Here is a 21,627-nt window from a genome sequence, read left to right as displayed (position 1 = left end):
TGCTGTTTGCGGATGATGCCTTGCTGTTTTTCAAAGCAAATGAAGATCCAGCGGAGCGAATCAAATCAATGCTGCAAAGATTCGAGCGTGGGACGGGGCAGCTGTTCAGCCCGTCCAAATGCTCCTTGCTGGCGAGAGAGAATTTAGACCCCGGAATTTCACAGAATATTAGGCATATTTTGGAGGTCCAACGTGTGGAGTTTGATGCCAAGTATTTGGGTTTGCCAACTCCGGAAGGTCGTATGAAATCAGAGCGCTTCCAACCTTTAAGAGAGAAGTTGGGGAAACGACTAGCAGCATGGTCGGAGAAGCTCCTGTCTGTTAGTCCCTCGGCAGGGAAGTGTAAGTTTATCGGCACACTTACTCACTATGACTAGAGATAGAAAAAATACTGAGAACAACTCACACACACGGCATAAGCCCAGCGCTGGCCGAAAGCTCTGCTTCTAGATGTGGTAAACTGAACTGAGTTGTTCCATTGTCTTTAGATAGAATATATACAACTCTAGCTGTACCTCTGTAAGATACATGGTTATTGGTGAGTACACCAACTATCTACTCCTAAGGTACATAGTTATTGATGAGTACATACTCCTAAAGTACAAGACTTAGCTCAGCCATCTCTACGCTACATGGTTGAAGTAAGCCATTTTTACCTACTGCCTCACTACTGCTACAACAACAGTGAGTGGTCAGCCGAGCCGACCAGTTCCATCTCCTAAATCAGGAGAGGACAACTGTGCCGACCAATCAAGAGAGAGTTGGGAGCATCAGATTATGTCTAACAATTCTTTCTCTAATCCTGCTGCTAACCTGATGCCTTGACCTCATCCATGCCAATCATCTTCCTCAGCTCCATGAACCGCAGGCGTCCGAGTGACTTGGTGAGGATGTCAGCGAGCTGTCTACCGGTCTCGACAAACTCGATGACGATCTGCCATCCATCGATGCAGTCCTGAAGGAAGTGGAACTTGATGTCGATGTGCTTACTCTGGTCATGGAGGACATAGTTCTTACGAGGGCGAGGGCGGGCTGGTTGTCCACCATCAGAGCTGGTAGGTGAGCTTTCTCGCCGGTCAGCTCGCCCAGCAGCCGGCGTAGCCAGACAGCCTGGCACGCCGCCGTGGCCACTGCGACATACTCCACCTCACACGTCGACAGCGCCATGATCTTTTGCTTCAGCGACTGCCAAGCAATGGGGGCCACTCCAAAGAAGACGAGCACGACGGAGGTGCTCTGTCGCCGATCAATGTCGCCCGCCATGTCCACATCGTTGAAGACAGTGAGCTCCGGCTCACCTTCCTTTGCCTTGGGGGTGCCTCACTAAAGACCGTGAGCCGTAACCCACCCTTGTCATCACTCTTGGAGAAGATGATCGCTTGATCGAGCGTCCCCTTGACGTAGCGTAGCAACCTTTTCACTGCCAACCAGTGATCTTCGCGTGGGTCCTCCATGAAACGGCTGACGTACCCAACCGCAAACGTAATGTCCGGTCGGGTATGAGTGAGGTAGCGCAGCCCACCGACGGAGCTCCGGTAGCATGTCGCGTCCACCTTCGCAGCAGTGCTGTGCTTGCTTAGCTTCAGCCGCTCCTCCATCGGAGTCGCGCACGGCTTGCACTCCGCCATGCCGCCGCGCTCCAGCAGCTTGTCCACGTAGCCACGTTGACCTAGGGAGATGCTCTGCTTCCCCTGCCTCACCTTGATGCCGAGGTAGTAGGAGAGCGCGCCGAGATCGCTCATCTTGAAACAAGCCATCATCTCACGCTTGAAACCATCGATGTTTCTCTGCTTGTGCTCCAGTGACGATTAAGTCATCCACGTACACGCCGACGACAAGCTCCTCCTTCCCCCGTCGCCGCGTGTAGAGCGCGTGCTCTGTAGCGCAGCGAGTGAATCCAAGCTCGTCCAAGATGGCGTCGAGCTTGGCGTTCCACGCCCAAGGGACTTGCCGTAGCCCATAGAGCGCCTTGCGTAGCTTGAGCACCTTGTGCTCAGCGCCCTTGACGGCGAAGCCCGAAAGCTTGCTTGACAAAGACTATCTCCGTGAGTTCGTCGTTGAGGAACGCAGACTTGATGTCGAGGTGGTGGACACACCAATCCTTCGCTGCTGCCATGGACAACAACAAGCAAATGGACTCCATTCACGCCACCGGAGCAAAGACTTCCTCGAAGTTGATGCCCTCACGCTGTACGAAGCCGTGCTCATCCCGCTTCACCTTGTAGACCCACTTCAAGCCGATCGGCCTACAGCCCACCAGTGGATCTACCAGCTCCCATGTGCTATTGTCCTCGATGGCCTTCATCTCTTCCAACATCGCCCGTTGCCAATTGGTGTCGCGTTCAGCCACCGCAAACGTCGATGGCTCCTTGGCACTAACAAGGAGCAACTCTGGATCGTTGAGCAATCGGCTCGCTAGGCCTATGGCCCCTACATTGCTGACGATGTCGTCCAGCCTGCGGAACCGCACCTCCTCGCCATTGTGGAAGGCATCCACGAACTTGCTGATGTCGCTTGGAGGGGAGGTGAACTCTATCGGTTGTCCCCGGCCTCCTTGTTCTGCCGGAGTGGTCGGCATCGCTGCTAGACCGCTCGGCACCACTATCGGAGTGGTCAGATCCACTACTGGAGCGGTCGGCACCACTCATGGAGTGGTCGACTCCACTGCTGGAGCGCTCGGCACTGCTGCTGAAGTGCTCGACACCTCCTCTGGAGTGCTCGGCACCGCCCCAGGAGTGCTCAGCTCTGTTGCTGGAGTGGTCGGCACCTCCTATCCAGTGTCTCCATCACCATGGATGACCAAGTGCTCGACGACGAAGGTGCTGGTGAAGCCGCCAGCTTCCCTCGTGCCCGAACTGTCCTAGTCCCATGTCGCCTTCTCGTCGAACATGACGTCGTGCGAGACAACCACCTTGCCTCCGCATGGGTCATAGAGCCAGTACGCCATGGTACCTTTCGCGTAGCCTAGGAGCACCATCGGTGTGGTCCTGTCCTCCAGTTGTCGAGGTGAGGCTTGGTGTTCTTCAAATGGCCGATGCAGCCAAATGTCCTAAGGAAGGACACATTCGGCTTGCGTCCATGCCAAGCCTCGAACGGCGTCTTACCCTTCAGAGCCTTGGTGGGCGCATGGTTGAGGATGAACACCGCTGGTCACCGCCTCTCCCCAAAACTTTGTCAGCAAGCTTTTGGCCTTCATCATGGATCGAGCCATGCCGACCACCGTTTGGTTCCATCGCTCCATCATGCCATTCTGTTGCGGTGAGTACGACATGGTGTGGTGTCACACCACGCCCTGATCCATGTAGTACGCAGCGAACTCCATCGAAGTGAATTCGCCGTCGCAATCAGTCCGTAGAACGTGTAGCTTCTTGCCGCTCTCCGCCTCCGCACGCCTTGAACTTCTTGACCGCTTCCGTCGCCTCGGTCTTGCTAGTCAGAAGCTATAGCTACATGTACTGGTTGTAGTCGTCCACCAGCAAGATGAAATACTTGCGCCCACCAGGCGTCGCCGGCGTGATCGGCCCGCAGAGGTCATCATGGACCAGCTCGAGGGCCTCTGCCGTGCGGTACTTCGCCATCTTCGGGAACGACAACCTTCTTTGCTTCCTGACTAGGCAACTGTCACATAGCTCGCCTGCGTGCTCGATGTGAGACAGCCCAGTAACCATCTTCTCCAGCCGATCAAGGGCGTTGAAGCTGAGATGTCCATACCGGGCATGTCACAGCCATAGCTTCTCTGTGCGCCGTGCAGCCAAATAGATGGGCTGCTCCACCTTCAGGTCGAGCAGGTACAGCCGGTTCCAGGACCTCTTCACCTTGGCAAGAAGCCGCTGCTCCCGGTCTCTGATCCCAAGGATGCCATCCTTGATCACTACCTCGCTGCCGCGCTCATCTAGCTGGTCAATGCTGATGATGCTTGAACGCAGCTGTGAGATGTAATATACATTCGTCAGCGCGCGGTGCTCGTCGTTCTGGCACCTAAAGATGATGGTGCCACGCCCTCGGATCGTCACTCTTGAGCCGTCACCCAAACTTTCACCTGCCGGTCACGTCATCGTCGAGCTCGGAGAAGGCTGCCTTGGAGCCCGTCATGTGGTTGCTGGCGTCGGAGTCCAGGTACCACCGCTGTTTCTGCTCGTCGCCCACACGTTCAAGGTGGACTTGGGCACGCGATTCGTCGAGGTTGACATCCTTTAGAGCCTTCCTAGGCTCTTTCACCGTCATCACCTCTCCCTTCTCCTTACCCTCAATGTCGTGTAGTGCACAAAACGTCGCCATCAGGAGAGTGGCCTCATCATCATCATTATCAGCCTGCACTAGATGAGTCTTAGCCTTTTTCTCCTGCTTGCGATTTGGGTACTCCTTTGCCCAATGGCCCGTCCTCCCGCATCACCGACAGACGTTGGGGTCGACCTTCTTCTTCTTCTTCTTCTCTGAAAGAAACCTTGCCGCACACTTTCCCATCACCACCGTGGCTGGAGAGGCCTTCCCCAGACTTCTTCTTCTTCATCCGGGTAGCCCACTCTTCCTTCTCTGTTAGCAGCAGCTTGCCGCTTGTCCGTCATTGCTGTGGCCTTACTCCATGCGCTCGTCCCCGCCCGTAGATGGCTTGTCACATTGCTCAATGGGTGAGGGTGGACAAGTTACAACATCGTCTCTATAGAGAGAGCAATCTAGATGTACTTCGCCGGCACGGAGTGGAAGTACTTGGAGACCGCCTCTTCTTCATCGATGGTGACACCGTGGCTCCTTAGCTTACTGATGAGCGTTTGTAGACGGAGAGAGAAGTCCTCCACAGACTCACCAATCTTGAACTTAAGATTGGCGTACTCCTGCTCCAGCAGTTGGGCCGTCGCCTTCTTTACGTGGTCAGAACCGACGCGCATCGCCACAATGGCCTCCCACGTCTGCTTAGCAGAGCTCTTCGTCCCCAACGGCTCCCTGTACTCCACTGGCACAGCAGCGAGGATGGCTTACAACGCTGACATGTCATCTTCTTCGTTGTCGGTGCCCTTGTCAATGGCATTCCAGAGCCGTCGGGCTCTGAGCTGGACCTTCATGGTCACCGCCCACTCGCCATAGTTGGTGCGAGTCAGCGTCGGCCAACTGGTGCCGCTGACCTCCCGCACCGTGCGCACGACGACCTCCTGTCGTGGCTGGGCAGCCACAGCAGCGCTGCTGCTGTCGCCCATCTCCGAACCGTCCGTCAACGCCAGCAGTTAGTCCGGCGATGGCGCTTGTATGGCTCCGATACCACTTGTTAGTCCCCCGACTGCCCTGCACAGATAAGCAGTAAGCTTACCAGCACACTCACTCACTATGGCTAGAGGTAGAAGAAGATATTGAGAACAGCTCACACACACAGCACAAGCCCAGCGCTGGCCGAAAACTCTGCTTTTGGATGTGGCAAACTGAACTGAGTTTTTTCATTGTCTTTGGATGGAATATATACAACTCTAGCTATACCTCTATCAGGTACATGGTTGTTGGTGAGTACACTAACTACCTAACCCTAAGGTACATAGTTGTTGATGAGTACACGAACTACCTACTCCTAAGGTATAAGGCTTAGCTCAGCCATCTCTACACTACATTGCTGAAGTAAGTCATTTCTACCTACTGCCTCACTACTGCTGCAACAGCAGTGAGTGGTTAGCCGAGACGACCAGTTCCATCTCCTAAATTAGAAGATGACAGCTGTGCCGACCAATCTAACACTGTCTTGTGCGGGGAAGGAGGTCTTGATCAAATCAGTAGCCCAGGTCATTCCCACCTATATCATGAGCGTGTTCAAGCTATCTCAGTCCACATGTGAGGAGCTTGAGTGCAATATCCGTCGCTCGCTACTGGTGGGGAGAGGAGGAGGGCGCTAGGAGAACTCACTGGATTGCTTGGTAGAAGTTCACTCGTAGCAAATTTCAAGGCGGACTGGGCTTTCAGGATCTGCAACTTTTCAGCCAAGCTCTGTTGGCGCGTCAAGCGTGGAGATTAATCAGTTATCCGGACTCGTTATGCGCAAGGCTACTGCGAGCAAAATATTATCCAAACGAAGACTTGCTAGATACCACATTCCCATCCCAAGCTTCACCAACTTGGAGGGCCATCGTGCATGGGCTGGAGCTACTAAAGAAGGGCGCAATCTGGAGAATCGGAGACGGCAAGAGGGTGAAACTGTGGCGGCATTGCTGGATTCCAAGGGATTATTCCCTGCGATTGGTTGGCAAACGTCACCCTTGCCGATTGAAGTGGGTGGCAGACCTCATCGATGAGGACAATCACTGCTGGAAGGGGAAGGAGGTTCTCAGTCATTATTTCCATCACCATTATGTCGCAGAGATTCTGAAGATCAAAATCCCACGTGAGGGGGAGGACATTGTTGCATGGCACCCAGAACGTTCAGGCAACTTCACTGTCCGGAGTGCTTACAGGCTGGGAGTCACGTTATAGGACCTCGGGCAGGTTGCTAGCACGAGTTCAAGGCCTGATGGCAACAGTCAAGGTTGGAGACATTTATGGAAATTGAATATTCCCCACAAGGTGAAGGTTTTTGCCTGGAAGCTTGGGAACAATGGCCTGGCGGTGAAGAACAAGAAGAGCAGAAACATCGTCGCAGATGACATTTGTGATGTATGCGGACAAGTACCGGAGGACTGCCATCATGCGGTTATAATGGCTGTGGACATGCTGGCACACTTCGGAATGCGACGAGGGGGTACCGGAGCCTTTCCCCTGAAGCGGACCTCCACTACTCGGGCCCTGAATGGCTGTTGACATTGTTGGGTCGACTGGATGAGGCTACAGCGGCATCCATGCTGCTGATATTATGGCAGGCATGGGCAGCAAGAAATGACATCACTCACTCAACGAGAGGACTAGGTATTGGCAAGTCAGTCGGTTTCCTGCTGCGCTTAGGAGATCACTGCTCACTGTCCGACAAGACCGGGTGACGGGCAAGAAGGGCAAGGGGGCACTCGTCCCTGAGCTGTGGAAGCCAGCGGCGCAGCCGAGCAGGGCCATGGCTTGCTGGTCTCCACCCGAGCCGGGATGGTGCAAAATCAATGTGGAAGGCGCCTGTTCGACAAGCGGTGGTGAGGCGGGCTGGGGTGTTATCATCAGAGATCATACCGGAAAGGTTCTTCTCTCAGCTTGGAGGTGGATCCCTGGAGTGGTGGATGCGGAGGAGATTGAGACATTAGCATTCAAAGAAGGGCTCTGTCTAGCTCCAGAATGGATCCGAGGTCCGACTGTCCTTGAGTCAGACTGTAGTACGGTGATTAAGTATCTGACCAATCCAAGGCTGTAGGACTTTTCACAATCCAGGAGGCGCACGCATTGGCGCCAGACTACCAAGGGTGATCTTCAAGCATATTAGGAGAGAGCAAAACCAGGTAGCGCACGCATTGGCGCAACTGGGTAGGAGACTACGGGATAGTGCTATTTGGCATTCTCGTTTTCCCTTTTGTATTGAGCAGCTTGTAGCTCAGGAATGTAATTCGGTTCATCCTTGAAAGCTCTCTCCTTTTCAAAAAAATAAAATGTCTTGTTTTAGAGTTCGACGAAGAAAATTAGACTACTGACAGTAGTTCATCGAGGTAGAATAGTTAAATACACGGGCGGTCTTTAAACTTGCTCTGTGCCATTTAGATCCACGACCTCTCAAAATCAAAATTTGTCTCCCTGAACTTGGTAAGTCGTTCACCCGAGGTCCATGCCCCTTCGGAGGACGCTGATTAATAATTTTTTACAAAAACCGCCCTGTAGTCATCTACAACTTCCCTCCCGTGCCCAACAAGCTACGTCCGTGCTGCTGCTGCAATTACTCCAGGGCTGGCACCGTGTCGGCCATCGACGGCCAGTGGCTCGGGTTGTCCCCGACGCACGCGAACACCACGGCCGCCACCTTGCGGGCGTCGTATCGGCATCCCAACCTCCGGTCCACGAGCTCACCAACCACGTCGCGCGGCGACGACGGTGTGCCATCCACGGTGGTCGGGGCGCAGTCCCCTGCATCACCACCAGCAACTTCCCCACCGCCTCCGGCACGGAAGCCATGGCCTCCCGCGTCCTCCGATCCCGCCGCCAGCGCAACAGGACAGCCACAGCTCCACCACGGCAGTCTCGCGCCTCGCCGGCCCTATCCGCGTCATTCGCCCCATCACGGCGGCCGCCACCTCGGCGGTGTCGGCCATGATGGCCGCCTTGCCGTCGCCAGTCGCCACAGCCTGCGGCCTTTGCCAGCAGCCGCAGCGCGGGCTTCGCGACAACCACGGCGACGTCAGGATCGCCTCAAGGATGTACCGCGTCGCCGTTCGCGCCCGCGCCGAGTAGCGTCGTCACGACGCGGCCAAGATCCTCGGCGACAAGGGCAAGGATAAGGGCCTCCGTGGCCTTTTCTGCGATCCCTTCCTGGGACCAAGCACGGCGCGCGCGGAGGCCGGCTCGCGTCCAGCGACACATTGGATGCCTTCACGTCGCCGTGCAGCCTCTTGTGTAGCCGTGTAGGTTCCCGTTCGGCGCGAACTCTAGCACCGCCTTCGTCGCAGAATGCGAGGAGGCGGACGATGTGGGGTTGGCGCCTTGGCGGACGCGGAGGAGCGCGTGGTAGAGGCGCTCACTGCCGCGGTGAACCTTGACGGTGGCGAGGGCGCCAGCAAGGCGGGCAAGGTAGAAGGTGCTGAAGCTGCCCTCGTCGACGACGGCCGACGTGTGTGGCAGAACCGTCTAATTTAATGCTTTCCAGGAATACTCGTCTTCCATCAAAGGCTAAGTACTCAAGTGAGGACATCAAATTACACAGTTCCGTCGAGCACATTCCAAGGGAGAACTTGAAAATCTACATTTTTCATCAGGATCACAAATGAGAGAATAAAACTTACAACATTTTAGCCATTTCTTACATCACTTTTCATGCAACGTCAGAGTATAATATTTATTGTTATAATAGCGAAATATAAACATGTGATCAGAGTTACAACGAAAATAAACATCTATTCATGACATGATGAAACATTGATATATAACTATGATAATAGATTATAAAACTTCCATCTATAAAAATATTTAGTGATGGTTATAAATAAAGACTATGATCGCAGCGTAAAGGAATCCCCTCTGAGCTCACCAGAAGAATCCACGCACAAGAGTCAGCTCTAGCATCCGTCTGTCACCTGCAACAGGGGGAAATAAAACCCTGAGTACTCAATTGTACACGGCAAGACTTACCCGACAGGAGAAAAGAAAAGACTCCAAGAATATGCAAGGCTATCTGACTTGTGGGTTATGCATATGTATGAAGCATTAGACTGTCTCCAACAGCGTAGGCAGACGGGCACCCAAACGCAAAATCCGTCATCTACAGTGTTTTGCGTATCGAAAACACGGTCCCAACAGACGACGCAAACCAAGCCCCCATTTTGCGTACCAGGTGCATCGGTAGGCAAAAAAGCATCGTCTGTCTCCCCGACGCAAAACACTGTAGCGACCGACGACGGCGAGGCGCGCCTGCACCTGGAAGCTCCGCGCGGGGGAAGTTGCGTCCGCACCGTCGGTGGAGGTTGCCCCGCCGCCGAGGTTGGCCTCGATCTCCTGCGCCGTGTCACGGAGGTGGCCCACGCTGTCCGCCAGGTTCTCCAGGCAGTCGCGCGCGGGGCCTGCCGCCGCCGCCGGCCGCGACCCAGACCCCTTCGCGCCCTTCGCGCCGGCGCCGGATCCACCGCACAGGCGGCCCACATACGCGGACGCGGCGCGCGCGCGGTCCACGCTCACCGACAGCGCGGCGCGCGCCAGGTCCCGCGGGCTCCGCGGCGGCAGGGAGCCCCCGTACGACGCCAGGCTCTGCTCGCACACCAACGGGTACTGCATCGCGCGGCACGACCTGCGGATGAAGTCGTTGGCCACCGGCGACGCGGCCGCGACGGCCAGGAACGCCGCTGTGGCGGCAGCGAGGAGGAGTAGGCTTAGGCGAGCCATGATTGCTGAGCTGGTGCGGCTGTGCGGGGAGTGTGCAGTGGAGCGGGGCAAGCAGGCAGCTCACGGAGTCACAGTGAGAGAGTGCTGGCTGCTTCATTGAATGAATGATTGAATGGGTATAGTGTTGGAGAAGACGAGATTGGGGTGCGTGACCCTTATACTGTAGGTGACCTATATTATTGAATGGGTATTGTGTTTGGGTTGTTTCTGTTGGAGACAGTCTTACTAAGTGTGCGTCCTTATATTCAATTTTACTAGCAATCAACATTAGTTCATTAACCAACCATTCTACGTAAGCACCTGTGCTACTTTTAAGCAGGTGGTAAGCGATCAGAATCATTTTACCATCTTTTATCTTCTAGTTCTTACTACGGTGCTAGAGTGTAGACAAGTCATACCTGAACGTCGGTGATTCGCGAATCAATGTGCCCAGCTAGGTACCCCAAAACACACGCCCCACTTGTACCATAGGCACAAATAGGACCAACCCACTACCCTTCTATCACGGGGTTCAGGTTCCCGTCCAAACTTGGACTCCAAGCCCCCGCCCCCGAGTCCCGAACTCAGTGCGGTGCTAGGACTTCCAACCCAAAAACCACACTGAAAATCGATCCGAAAAGAGCCAAAACCCATGACAAGAGAGTAACAAGTCTTTCCTGTGCCCATATCCAAGTATGTGCTCGGAATAATAAATCAGTGACTTACCTAGAGTCCAATGCAACGTCCGGTCCTTAACCGACACAGACAAGAAAAACAGTGTAACCAAGCTATGCCCCGTTGGCCTAGGACACAACCTCTTACACCCACCAATACTCAAATCATATCCCTGCCCGGTCTCCATTTATCATTCATATATATATATATATATATATATATATATATATATATATATTCCAAGTGATAATAATATAGTAACAACAATAATATATTTCCTATCTCTCGCGAGTGATAGGCAATCACTCGACTTCTACCAGAGTCCTGTAGTATAGTAATCTACACGATCCTGCCATACTAGTAAGACTCATAGGATAAAGATATATATATGCAAGTGGGCTTCATTCAACTCCTTAAAACTTAATGCATAAATATAATTTAAAGTGTAGAAAGGTAGGGGTTATGCACCGGGACTTGCCTGAATAAGATATATACTAAAAAGTTAGTATCTGCATCTTCAGATCATCCACCATCATATGAATAGAAAGCCCATTGCACCATATCCTAGAGAGAATATCATTACACCATCTTTTTCGCTACTCCAGATGACTCCACGATCCATCATCGTCCCTATTATGGTATACAATGCGATACAGAGATGATACAACAGTTAATTAACAAGGCAACAACAATTCTTAAAACAAAGTACATACTACGAACGAATAAGCTAGCTCTAATTTGCGTATCAACATTGTCGAGAAATGTGTCATTTTCCAACAAGTGTTTTAGTTATACAAACCCAGTTATTTCATTATTCAATTCTATCGATTTAATCTTTATTCGAAATAGAGCATCGTTATCTATCTAGCAAACTAATTATTCAGGAGCTACAAAAATTATAGTGAGCAGCTAATAATATTAGTAATTTACTATAAAATTTTCAGAGTCAACACTATCATCGATTATCATGGAAATTGCTACAAGTTCACATTTTAATAATATTAAACATTTTAAAATAATTAGAGCAATCCTAGAAACATTTTAAAACTAGATGAACCAAATACACTAATAGATAGATCATGATTTTAGGTGCCTAACAAAATTGGTTTCACAATTTTTGGTTATCTACACAAATTTATCTCGAATTTACACTTTTGCCTTGAAACTAAATTAGAAAATCTTTAATAGAACGAAAAGGGCCGACGGTGGCTAAGCGGCCCAGCAGCCCCACCGCGGATGCGCGGCCCAGACGCGGGCAGCACCAGGCCGGCCCAAGCGGGCGCTCGGCCAGTGGTAACGGGCGCGGGCGTGAGTGACCCAGGCGCGACGGCGACAGGCCGGCAGCATGACTCGGCCTACACGCACGCGCGTGGCCCAGGCGGTAGGCAGACCGCAGCCCAACGCGAGCAGGCCGACCCACGCGCGGACGAGCGTGGCCCAACAAGCCAACCCACGCGGCCAGGGCAAGGCGACGACAGTATATTTGTGAAGAGGCCCCTGAGCTTTCTCTGAATTAACTAAGCCCCTATTTGTAAATCTATCAGTCTAGCATTTTTTGCAAAAAATGAACACATTAAAAAGTGTTATTTATGCTTGAGTCCCTTTTCTACCTTGAAATAGAGCACGCAGAGGGGAGCCATCACCGGCGACCGATTTGGCACGGGAAAGCCACGGCAGTGGCGGAGGACCGACCGCGGGGTGCGTAGGACCGGGCCACATCCATGGATGCTAATCAGCACGAGACGAGGTGGCCACAGCTGCGGGGCGACGTGCGGCATGGCAACCAAGCACAGCACGGTGGCCATGCACGGACGACGGCGGGGGTGCTGCGGGGAACCACGAGCTCGGGCGGGGCGCGATGGCCGACGAAGGTTGACGGAGAGACGCGCGGGGTCCGCAGTGGAATTTGCGGCGACGGCGCGTGGCCAGGGATATCGCGACGGACAGAGCGCGGTGGGGAAACCATCACCGGCGGGCCTCTGGCCAGGGCGGGTCATGGAGGTGGAGCCCCGCGGCGGCTTCGGCAGCAAGGGTGGCCCGGCGCAAATGACGGCGGAGGAGACGCTTAGGAGGGGCAGCGCCATGGAGCAGCAAGTCTAGCGTGGGGCCAAGGGGTGCACGCGCGCTCGCGCGTGGTGGCCGGGCGGGAGGCGGGGAAGTACGGCGCAAGAGGAAGAGCGAGGAGGCGCCGGTGCTACACGTGGAGGAGTTGGGAGCAGGGGAGGTCGCAAGGAAGGAGCAGCAGGGAGCGGCGACGTTAAGCTCAGCCCCGAACTCGCCAACCACTAGAAAGCAGGGGCAGGGCAACGCGGCACGAGCAGTTAAGACAGGCTCCATTGGTGGTGGCAAGCAAACCCGCGTACACGGCGACGGGGCCCGACAACGCGGCGCAACGCTAATAGATCAGAATCAACAGCCGTAGCGGGACAGGACAGCGAAGGCAGCCAGCTCCTCCGTAGTTAGGTGGGTCGTGCGGTGGGCGGAGCACCACGTCAGCCAGGGCTGGCAGGCAGTGCACGCGGCGACCGCATGCCGAGCCGTTCGATGGTGAGTAGGGATGCGCACGAATTTAAAGCTAAGCAAGTGCTGCGATTGAGGCCCAAGCAAGTCCTCAAATCTGAAGTCCACACTACCGTCTGTTAAGCCAAACAACCGTCATGACCAGGGAGTAACTAGGTAGAGAGGTACAATGTTTCCAACAAGGGTTCGTCACGCTGAACGACGGTTCACGAACAAAGCGCCAACGGCATAACTACAACGCGTTTCAATGAAATTTGAAAATTTTTAGGAGGACCACGGGCCATCCAACACAACTATAACCTGCACCCTGCTAAGTGCTCACCTTGATGCAACCAATAGTGCAAAAACATATATGGATCGTTTAATCGTTATCGTCGAAATTTAAATGCCAAAACGGCATTGTCTACCAATATTTCAAAGTTAAGGCTCAGTTTTAAACTAACAGCTACTACCACTTTTATCGTAATTTTCTGGATGCCCAAACATTATTAATTTCGCCTAACGAATATTTCACTCATTAACCCACACTATTCTTTGAAATTCAAAATTATATATCTATCTACATAACTTGCTCTCAAATTCTATCGAAGCTCTGTACTCCAGTTATATTTGGTTGTTGTTATAGAAATTGTTTTCATACCAAAACAATTAAAACAACTTTCCCAATTTTCTTATCAGGATCTCGTTAGCATGTTTTCACATAAACTACTAACTCACCATATCCATTTGATTTCTCTACTTAAGGGATGAGACATACAAGCTGACTATCATTGCACGTGGGTTTTAAATTTTTTAAGACCCGAAAACTTGTTTTGCTAATTTCTTTTAGGCATTAACCTAGGTGCTAAGCAAGCTCGTAATACCAGATGTGTTACAACGTGAAGCCTCCCGTCATGGCCTCCACCTACGCCCATGATAGCTGCCTCGCGCTCGCTGCCATACGTAGTCGTGGCGGCAGCGACACCGGTGCCGGTGCCGGCCGCGCTCTTTGTGTCGGGTGGCTGACCTGTCTCTCGAAAAGGCCGGCTCGGGCAATGCATCAGACGGCTATGGGGTATGGATCTCCTCCTTAGGAAGGACTGCTGTAGGTAGAAAATGATCATAGAGGGTGTTTTTTGTAAAATTTTATCCTAGTCGGCGTTTTTTCGAAGGGGCATGTACCTCCGGTGAACGACTTAACAAGTTGAGTAGGGGCAAATTTTGATTTTGAGGGTTCGTAAGTGACACAGAGCTGCACGTTTAAATGCCGCCGATGCATTTAACTCTAGATTCTTTTATTAAGTTTGAGGCCTTAAGCCCGGTTTAGCCTGGCCCATTTTCATTAAGCCCGGTTTAGCCTGGCCCATTTTCAGGTATAGTTCGCCAGTTGCCACCAGCGGCGGTTGAGCGGGCCCATCACGTCAGTCATCGACCAACCAGCCGCGCCACACGCGCGGCGTCACTCCAATCCCCACGCCCCGCGGTGCCTCCATTCGCCGCGCCATGGCGGGGTGGATCTCCTCCAAGCTCAAAGCAGCCGAGACCCTGCTCCACCAGGCAAGCCAGCGCTCTCTTCGTCCCTCGCCGCGACGCCGCCCCATCCCCTCCTGAGTCCTCTCCTCACTCCAGCTCTTCTGACTCTTCACTTCTCTTGCGTTTCAGATCGATCAGCAGGCGGCGGAATCCCTCGGCAAGTCCCCCTCCGCCTCCGACCTCGCCGCGCTGCAAGCCACATCATCTCGCTCCGCCGATGACCTCCTCGACGTGCCGCCCCCGCGCAGGCCGCCGCCGTCCGGCCGGCCGCCCTCCCTCGGCCTCCGTCTCGCAGCGAAGCGCCCCTCCCTGCCTTCATCAGGGCCCCGCCGCTCCGCGTCCGCGGCTGCGGTGCTCGCGGTGCAGGATCAGGCCGGTGGTGAGCCAACGGTGGAGGTGGTGTCCGAGGTGAAGCCAGAAGCAGATCGTGGGGATCGCGAGGACGGTAAGGGTGTCGCTTCCGGGAGCGGGAGCGATGAGGACTCAGATGGATCAGGGAGCGACGACTCGGAGGATTCCGAGGAGGAGAGGCGGAGGGAGGAGGAGAGGAGACGGCGGCGGGCTGAGCGGCTTGCGGCCATGGCTGCACGCGCTATTGCTGAGCGCGAAGAGGCTGTTGCGAGGCTCGAGGGGGAGAAGGCCGGGCTTGAGAAGCTGCTCGCCGAGCGTGAGAAGGAGCAGGCGCAGGAGGTGAGGCTGCTTCATGGCTATTTTGTGTTGCTTGAGACTTGAGAGGTTGCTTAATGTGATGACATTAATATATACCGCTCTGAACAGAGCAAGAAAAACTGCTCTTATAGCATGCATGATGTTAGCTATTTTTTGTGATTTGCATCACCATTCCGTTAGTACCACATTATACTCCCTCCATTCCAAATTATAGGTCTACAAAGTTTTTAGCTTATATGTCCATCTAGGTGCATAGGTACCTATAAAAGCCAAAACGGCCAATAATTTGTGATGGAGGGAGTATGTTTTTTTGTTTGTTAATCTGCAAAATATATTCTGTTTAGATTGGAATTTTTTTTTTGGGGTGCAATACTGCATTTGAGCACAAAATCTTGCACATATTTCACTGGTTATGGAACTGTAAGTTGATCCCAAGTACCTATAAGGCAGAGTCGAGTATTCATATGCAAAAACATTTCTATACATAAGTTATCCTGTTGAGATGGTTTCTAGAAAGTGGTGATTCCTTATTAGCTTTTTGTTCAACATGTTTCAGGCTTCAGAGTTGCAGACTAGTATGATCGAAACAATGGAAGCAGTGGAGATAGAGAAACAGAGACATCATAGCACTAGAATGGAAGCCCTTGCACGATTGGCTAGACTTGAGGTATATCCCTGTCTACAAATGAGCCCCACCCAACCTTCACTAGTCTTAGCAATGCTCTTAAAGAAGATTTTCGCAGGTTACAAACGGTGAGCTTGCAAAGTCACTTGCCAGGGAACAATGGAATCTGGAAGTTCAAGTATGTTTTCTTTTTCCTCCCTCTTCGTGTATTGTGTTTTTAGGCTTAAGTAAGAAACAATGGAGAATCTACAGACTGCCCTGCTCTGAGTCAACAGCAGATGTAGAGGCAAACTATAGATGTGACTATGCATAGATAGTTGAACATAGGAATTTTATTCTTCCCTTCAAGTTTGGAGAACTCTGGCATTTTCGAGAGCCTGCACCTTAACATGTGGTCCAAAATGTTATGACTAGACAAAGTTGATACATTCTGGCATTGAAATAATGGGTTAGTCTAGAGTGATCATGCCCTGGAGTTTCGTACACAAATGTAATTAACTATATTTTGTTGCCTTCCTATTGCTGGAGTCCGATATTTTAACATAACAACTGCTAGCGATGAGTTGAATGCGATTCATACTTCATAGGTGTTTCACAAATTATACAATGCTCTATCATTAAACTGAAAGCTTGTTATTCTTTATACTTGAATAGGTTGATCAAGTGGCACAGCTTCGAGAGGAAGTTGAATTGAAGAAACTTGCTCAAGATAGTAAGTTGACCATGGCCTTCTTTTTGGGGCTCTCTGGCTTTAGAGTTTACTGTGTTTTTTTAAGCAATCTTATTTCATTCTTAGGCCAATGGTATATTAATGACTTATTTTGTTTCCTTCTTGAACTGATTTAAGTATGACATGCCATTCTTTTTTATCTCGACTAATAGCACTGTTTTTTGGTATGTGACCTTTGCTATCATTCCATGAACAAGAATACAGAAGAAAGCTAGCAAAGATACAAAAGACAAGTGCCCCTCTGGTTGATGAAGTAAGCAATCAACTTACATTTGCCAGTTGCTTTTCATTCCACACAACTGATATAATATTTCATTGAGCCTTTTTGAGTAGAACTATTGACTCCTAGAAAATATGTCTTTACCTTATCTAATTGTAATATGAGTTAACTTTTGTCTAGATAGAATCTTTGAGAAGGTTCAAGCTGCAGGAAGAAATTATTGATGCAGAATACGCTCTGATATGTGACAGAATTGTGAGCTTGAAGGACAAGGTAGGTTCTCCTGTGTATGACTGACCGCCTGTAGTAATTAATTCTTATTTACAAATTATAGTCTTGATTCAGGAATTCCTTTAATAACTATAAGCTCAATTGGATCTTATTAGTATTACTCTGGATTATTGACTCCCATATATCGTAGTGTTTTGGTCATTGTACTGTGGTATAACATTAAAGTGAGGCTCGGTTGTCTCACTGTTTTAAACTTTTTGTCCCATTTGACTTGGTTTGGAATACCCTTGTGCCCTTGTTTTATTGTCGCCTAATACAGTACAACCTGAAAGCAAGGAACTAAAGGCATCCAACTGAAGTCATACTCTAAAAAAAACTAATTCTGCATGTGTTGTAATTTCTTGAATATTTCATACTTAGGTTCTGGTGCTGTTAGGCTGAGTGTCATTTGTGCTAGTGATTTGAGTATTTTACATTCTGTGTGCAGCTAATAGTTATGTTAACCAATTATCTCAATTTGGTCCATGTTCTTTTCTCAAATATAGGCAAGGAAGATTGTTAAAGGCTTTGTTGTTGTTGTTGTTGTAGGCAAGGAAGATTGAAGAAAGCATTGAGCTGACTAGAAGAGACATGGTTCATCCTACAGAGGTGGAAACTGAGCTCAAGAAGAGGCTTGATCAACTTACTGATCGGTTGATTCAGAAACAAATGCAGGTTCATTCCTTATGTGGGCTCTTTCATCATATCACATCCTGTTTGTTTTCTGTTTTACAGCATATCTTGCGATTTTGTTACCTGTTTTTTTGGATCAGCATGGGTTTTACAGTAGAAAAAACATGATTAGGTCATTGTATTGGGAACCCTTCCCTATTTTCATTGGTACTATAAATGGAGTTAGGAAACTTAGAAAATCATCAAGATTTGGAAAGAAAACACCTCGACATGAATAATAAATAATGACCTAACACAAAAAAGATGGTTACCCGTCTGAGGATAAATGCTATTATTCGCATAGTGATACTAGCTCTTGGTATCTATTGGCTACACCGGTACAGGGCTATCATTCAAAGGCTCAAAATCAAATGTTTCTCTTTTTAGGTTGAGTCCCTATCTTCAGAGAAGGCAGCTCTGTTAATGAGAATCGAGGTATGTATATGTAGACCCACTGTATTTTGGTCATTTTTATAAAATATTCTGACCGGACCTTGTAAAATACCCAAGTAAATGTGCATGCGACGAGAATAACATTGTCCATCATCTACAGGCAGTCACGAGGTTGCTCGACAATAGCGCCTCATCATTAGCTTCTCCAAGCTCATCAAGATTGGACATTGAAGCTGGTGCATGGCAACAATCACATTCACCAAAGCTTGGTGACAGGATAAGGGCTGGACAACAGCAACTGGGATCTGCAATCCGACAGCTTGATTCGATCTTCTCAGCCGGGCATATCTTTTTGAGGCGGAATCCAAAGGCCCAGGTTGGGGCCTTGGTGTATCTAGTATGCCTTCACTTATGGGTACTGTACATACTAACATCACACCCAACGGTGTCGGAAACTCGCCCTGGGGCAACCTTTTCTTTGGAGACATTAAACAAGACTAGCAATTGATGGTTTTTTTCCGGGCATGTTCTGGTGCTATACAGAGTCTATTCTAGCTGTGTACTTGAGGCATCCTACCTTTTTTTTTCTGGTTGAGAAATATCATAACATAGAATGCCTTGTGCATTTTGTTTTAATTGACACTTGTCTCTATCCCCAATCAAAGTATAACAGTGGCTGGTTGCATACATGAAGTTGGAATTACTTTTGGATAAGTGAAGTTCTATGTAGTCAATTACTCAAATGTTTGCATGTGCATATAGGTGTTGTTCTGATATACAGGAAATTGTCCTTCCAACTAGGCGTTTTGCCAAAAAGAGAAGACTCTTGTCCTTCCAACTAGGCGTTTTGCCAAAAAGAGAGGAGCCTCGAATAACGATTTCAAACATGAAGCTCGAATTGCTTCTGGATGTTTACTTTACACACATTTGTTCCAATCGCGAAAAAGATTAAATAATATAAAGGTTATTTGGAGACAAATTTACTACTTATACATATCAATCCATTAGCAAAAGATCAATATTGTTATTGTTACATAACTAAAGATTCAAAGTTTCTTGCATTGCGAATGCCATTTATTTCAACTACAATAATAATGTCTGCTGCTCTTCTATACTACGGGCACTTGTGCTCTTGGGTAACGCCGCAGTTGGCCGAAACCACATCGGCATCTGCAACGGATCACTCAGTGCCGGATAACAGAGGCGAGCATCCAAGTTGAATTTGAAGTCATCTCCTAGCTTCAGATCAAAGATGCCAGCGTTACAGTTGATCAAGTCCGTGACATAGACACAATCTGCCTGGAGAAGAGGATCTTTGGAGCCATCGCGAGGCACGTCGACGTAGAAAGGGTGGTTGGCCCCCTCTATTAGGGCGCGACCACCGCCGAGGTCCCCAACGCGTCGCCACGTATCGGTGACGGCGTTGAGCTCGTGGAGCAAAACGCGTCGTGGCCAGAAGCTCCACTGGAAATCAAACACTATCCTCCACCAGCGCGTGTCTTTGATGTCCTCGTTGTCGCCGAACATGCAAAGGTCGCCGCCGCTCGACGTGGCCAGGTAGAATACGCGCTTGACACAGTAGTCGATGTCGATGTCGATGTCCAGTGGTGGCAAAATCGTGGGCTCTGTGGCTGTGCCAACGTCCATGTCGCAGGAGCAGATGTTTCCAGACGTGGCCACGCCGAGCACCTTGCCCTTGTGGACAGTTACCGAGATAGTGTAATCCCTCAGGGTTCTTCAACAGCGTCCACCGCTTATCGTCGGCTGCGGTGAAAGCAACCAAACCCGTGCTGTCACCCGAGGAGAAGAGAGCGACGGCCAGGTAGCCGCTCGGGTGCGCCGGCGTCCGACACAGCATGACCTTCTGGAGACGGTGCGCCGGCATCCGAAACCAGGGCGTGACCTTCTGGAAATGGTGCGGCGATTTCTCGAAGGAGACACCGGGGCCACGATCGCGGACCTCCACCATCTCGACGACTGGGATGGTTGCGAAGGACGGCAACGGGACGCGGACGCCAGTGATGGGGTTCAAGAGCTCGACGCTGCACCTCAAGTCCGTAGTCACCAGCCAGTCGTCCTTGCCGCCGATCCAGGTCCGCTTCTTCAGCCCCTCGGCCTCGCCGTAGTAGGACTTGCCGGTGGTGACGTCATGGAGCCCGAAGGCGCCCGGCTCCACATCGTACTCAACGTCGTAGCCTTCAGGGTCCAAGCTAGACGTGAGCAGCGTCGGCGTGCCTGACGGCAGGCGGGGGCAGTGAGTGTTCTTGGAAGCGGCTGCCCAGTCCGAGCAAACCGCCGGGAAGCGGATGATGCCGATAACGTCTAGGTGGTCCAAGACGAGATTGCATAGCTCCGGCAGGAAGTCGGCCCATGGAGCGGTGTCCGCGTCGTTGGAACCTGATGACATCGGTGATACGCCCGGAGACCTCCTGCGAAAACAGTACGGTTAGTTGGAGATCACCTGCGAATCTGGGATTGTTGCAGTTAGTCGTGCTCAAGCCATACAATGATACAAGTCGTGCTCAAGTCTGCGATTGTTGCGCTGGAACAGTATGCCTCAACAAACTATTGTGATGGGGGAGTACGGTTACCTGTACCTAGATTGTGCATTTTTCAATGGCTCCCTAGAATTTCACTGATAGTTCATTCAAAAAAAAAGGAATTTCACTGATAGCAGACAGATGTGAGAAAAAAAAAACAGCAAACCTTCTACCAGTTATTCCCCCGGGATTCACAATCATTATATAATATATAATTGACGCTTACATGTTATCAGGCAGGCCATTGGAATTAATGGAACACACACAAATCACAGTTGCAGAAAACAAGTCACAAGCTCGGAGAAGCGCGTACCTTATGTGAGATGAAGACGCAGGCAATAAGGTGGACACCGCAGGGCCGTCGTCGTTGGAGGGGAGGGGATCCGTGTGCTGCTGTTCACACGGACTCGATCAGGGCGTTGGTGTCGCAGAGGCGACCAGGGCCTCTAGAGCATCAGGAAATAGGCACCGGAAGGGAAGCGTGCCTGCGTCGTCGTCGTGGTCGACGGCTTCGATTCGTGTCGTCTACGGCGAGGAGCGTCCCAGCGGGGCGGACGGGCGGTCCTCCTGCTATTTTTATACAGGGAGTCAGAGAGGGAAAAATCAAACGGGTCCGTTCCTTCCAAGCTAGTGAGGAATTCGATCCCGACTCGCTTCCCGTTGGACAAGCCCGCACCGCCAGCCCGTGTAAATCCCTTTGCCCAGCCCGCATTCCCACAATGGGTCTATGCGACTGCATGATCCGCGTAAGCCGGCGGCGCCGCTTCAACCCACACCACCGCGAATGCCGCGTTGCCTGCCATGCGGTCGCACCAAACACCACCGCCGTGTGAGAGCACTCCGTCACCAACGC

At 51.1% G+C, this 21,627-nt stretch overlaps 2 protein-coding genes and 1 pseudogene across 2 annotated transcripts; 1 reads left to right on the top strand and 2 right to left on the bottom strand.

Moving 5' to 3' along the window:
• Window positions 1-8,466: 8,466 nt before the first annotated feature.
• Window positions 8,467-9,981, bottom strand: LOC136492452 (pectinesterase inhibitor 9-like). The gene is made up of 2 exons (XM_066488461.1): window positions 9,472-9,981; window positions 8,467-8,721 (listed from the first exon to the last, which is right to left on the bottom strand). Exons 1-2 carry the CDS (start codon window positions 9,967-9,969, stop codon window positions 8,467-8,469), a joined length of 753 nt encoding a protein of 250 aa, XP_066344558.1. The 5' UTR covers window positions 9,970-9,981.
• Window positions 9,982-14,533: 4,552 nt separating this feature from the next.
• LOC136493922 (golgin candidate 2-like) lies at window positions 14,534-18,943 on the top strand. The gene is made up of 10 exons (XM_066490043.1): window positions 14,534-14,679; window positions 14,785-15,345; window positions 15,881-15,991; window positions 16,068-16,127; window positions 16,604-16,661; window positions 16,877-16,932; window positions 17,080-17,172; window positions 17,719-17,844; window positions 18,229-18,276; window positions 18,395-18,943. Exons 1-10 carry the CDS (start codon window positions 14,626-14,628, stop codon window positions 18,740-18,742), a joined length of 1,515 nt encoding a protein of 504 aa, XP_066346140.1. The 5' UTR covers window positions 14,534-14,625; the 3' UTR covers window positions 18,743-18,943.
• Window positions 18,944-19,317: 374 nt separating this feature from the next.
• LOC136490821 (uncharacterized) lies at window positions 19,318-21,258 on the bottom strand (annotated as a pseudogene).
• Window positions 21,259-21,627: the final 369 nt, after the last annotated feature.

Source organism: Miscanthus floridulus, chromosome 11 (assembly GCF_019320115.1).
Source record: "Miscanthus floridulus cultivar M001 chromosome 11, ASM1932011v1, whole genome shotgun sequence".
Taxonomy (NCBI): domain Eukaryota; kingdom Viridiplantae; phylum Streptophyta; class Magnoliopsida; order Poales; family Poaceae; genus Miscanthus; species Miscanthus floridulus.
Note: the sequence above shows the minus strand (reverse complement) of the source record. Positions and strands in the feature narration are given on the sequence as shown.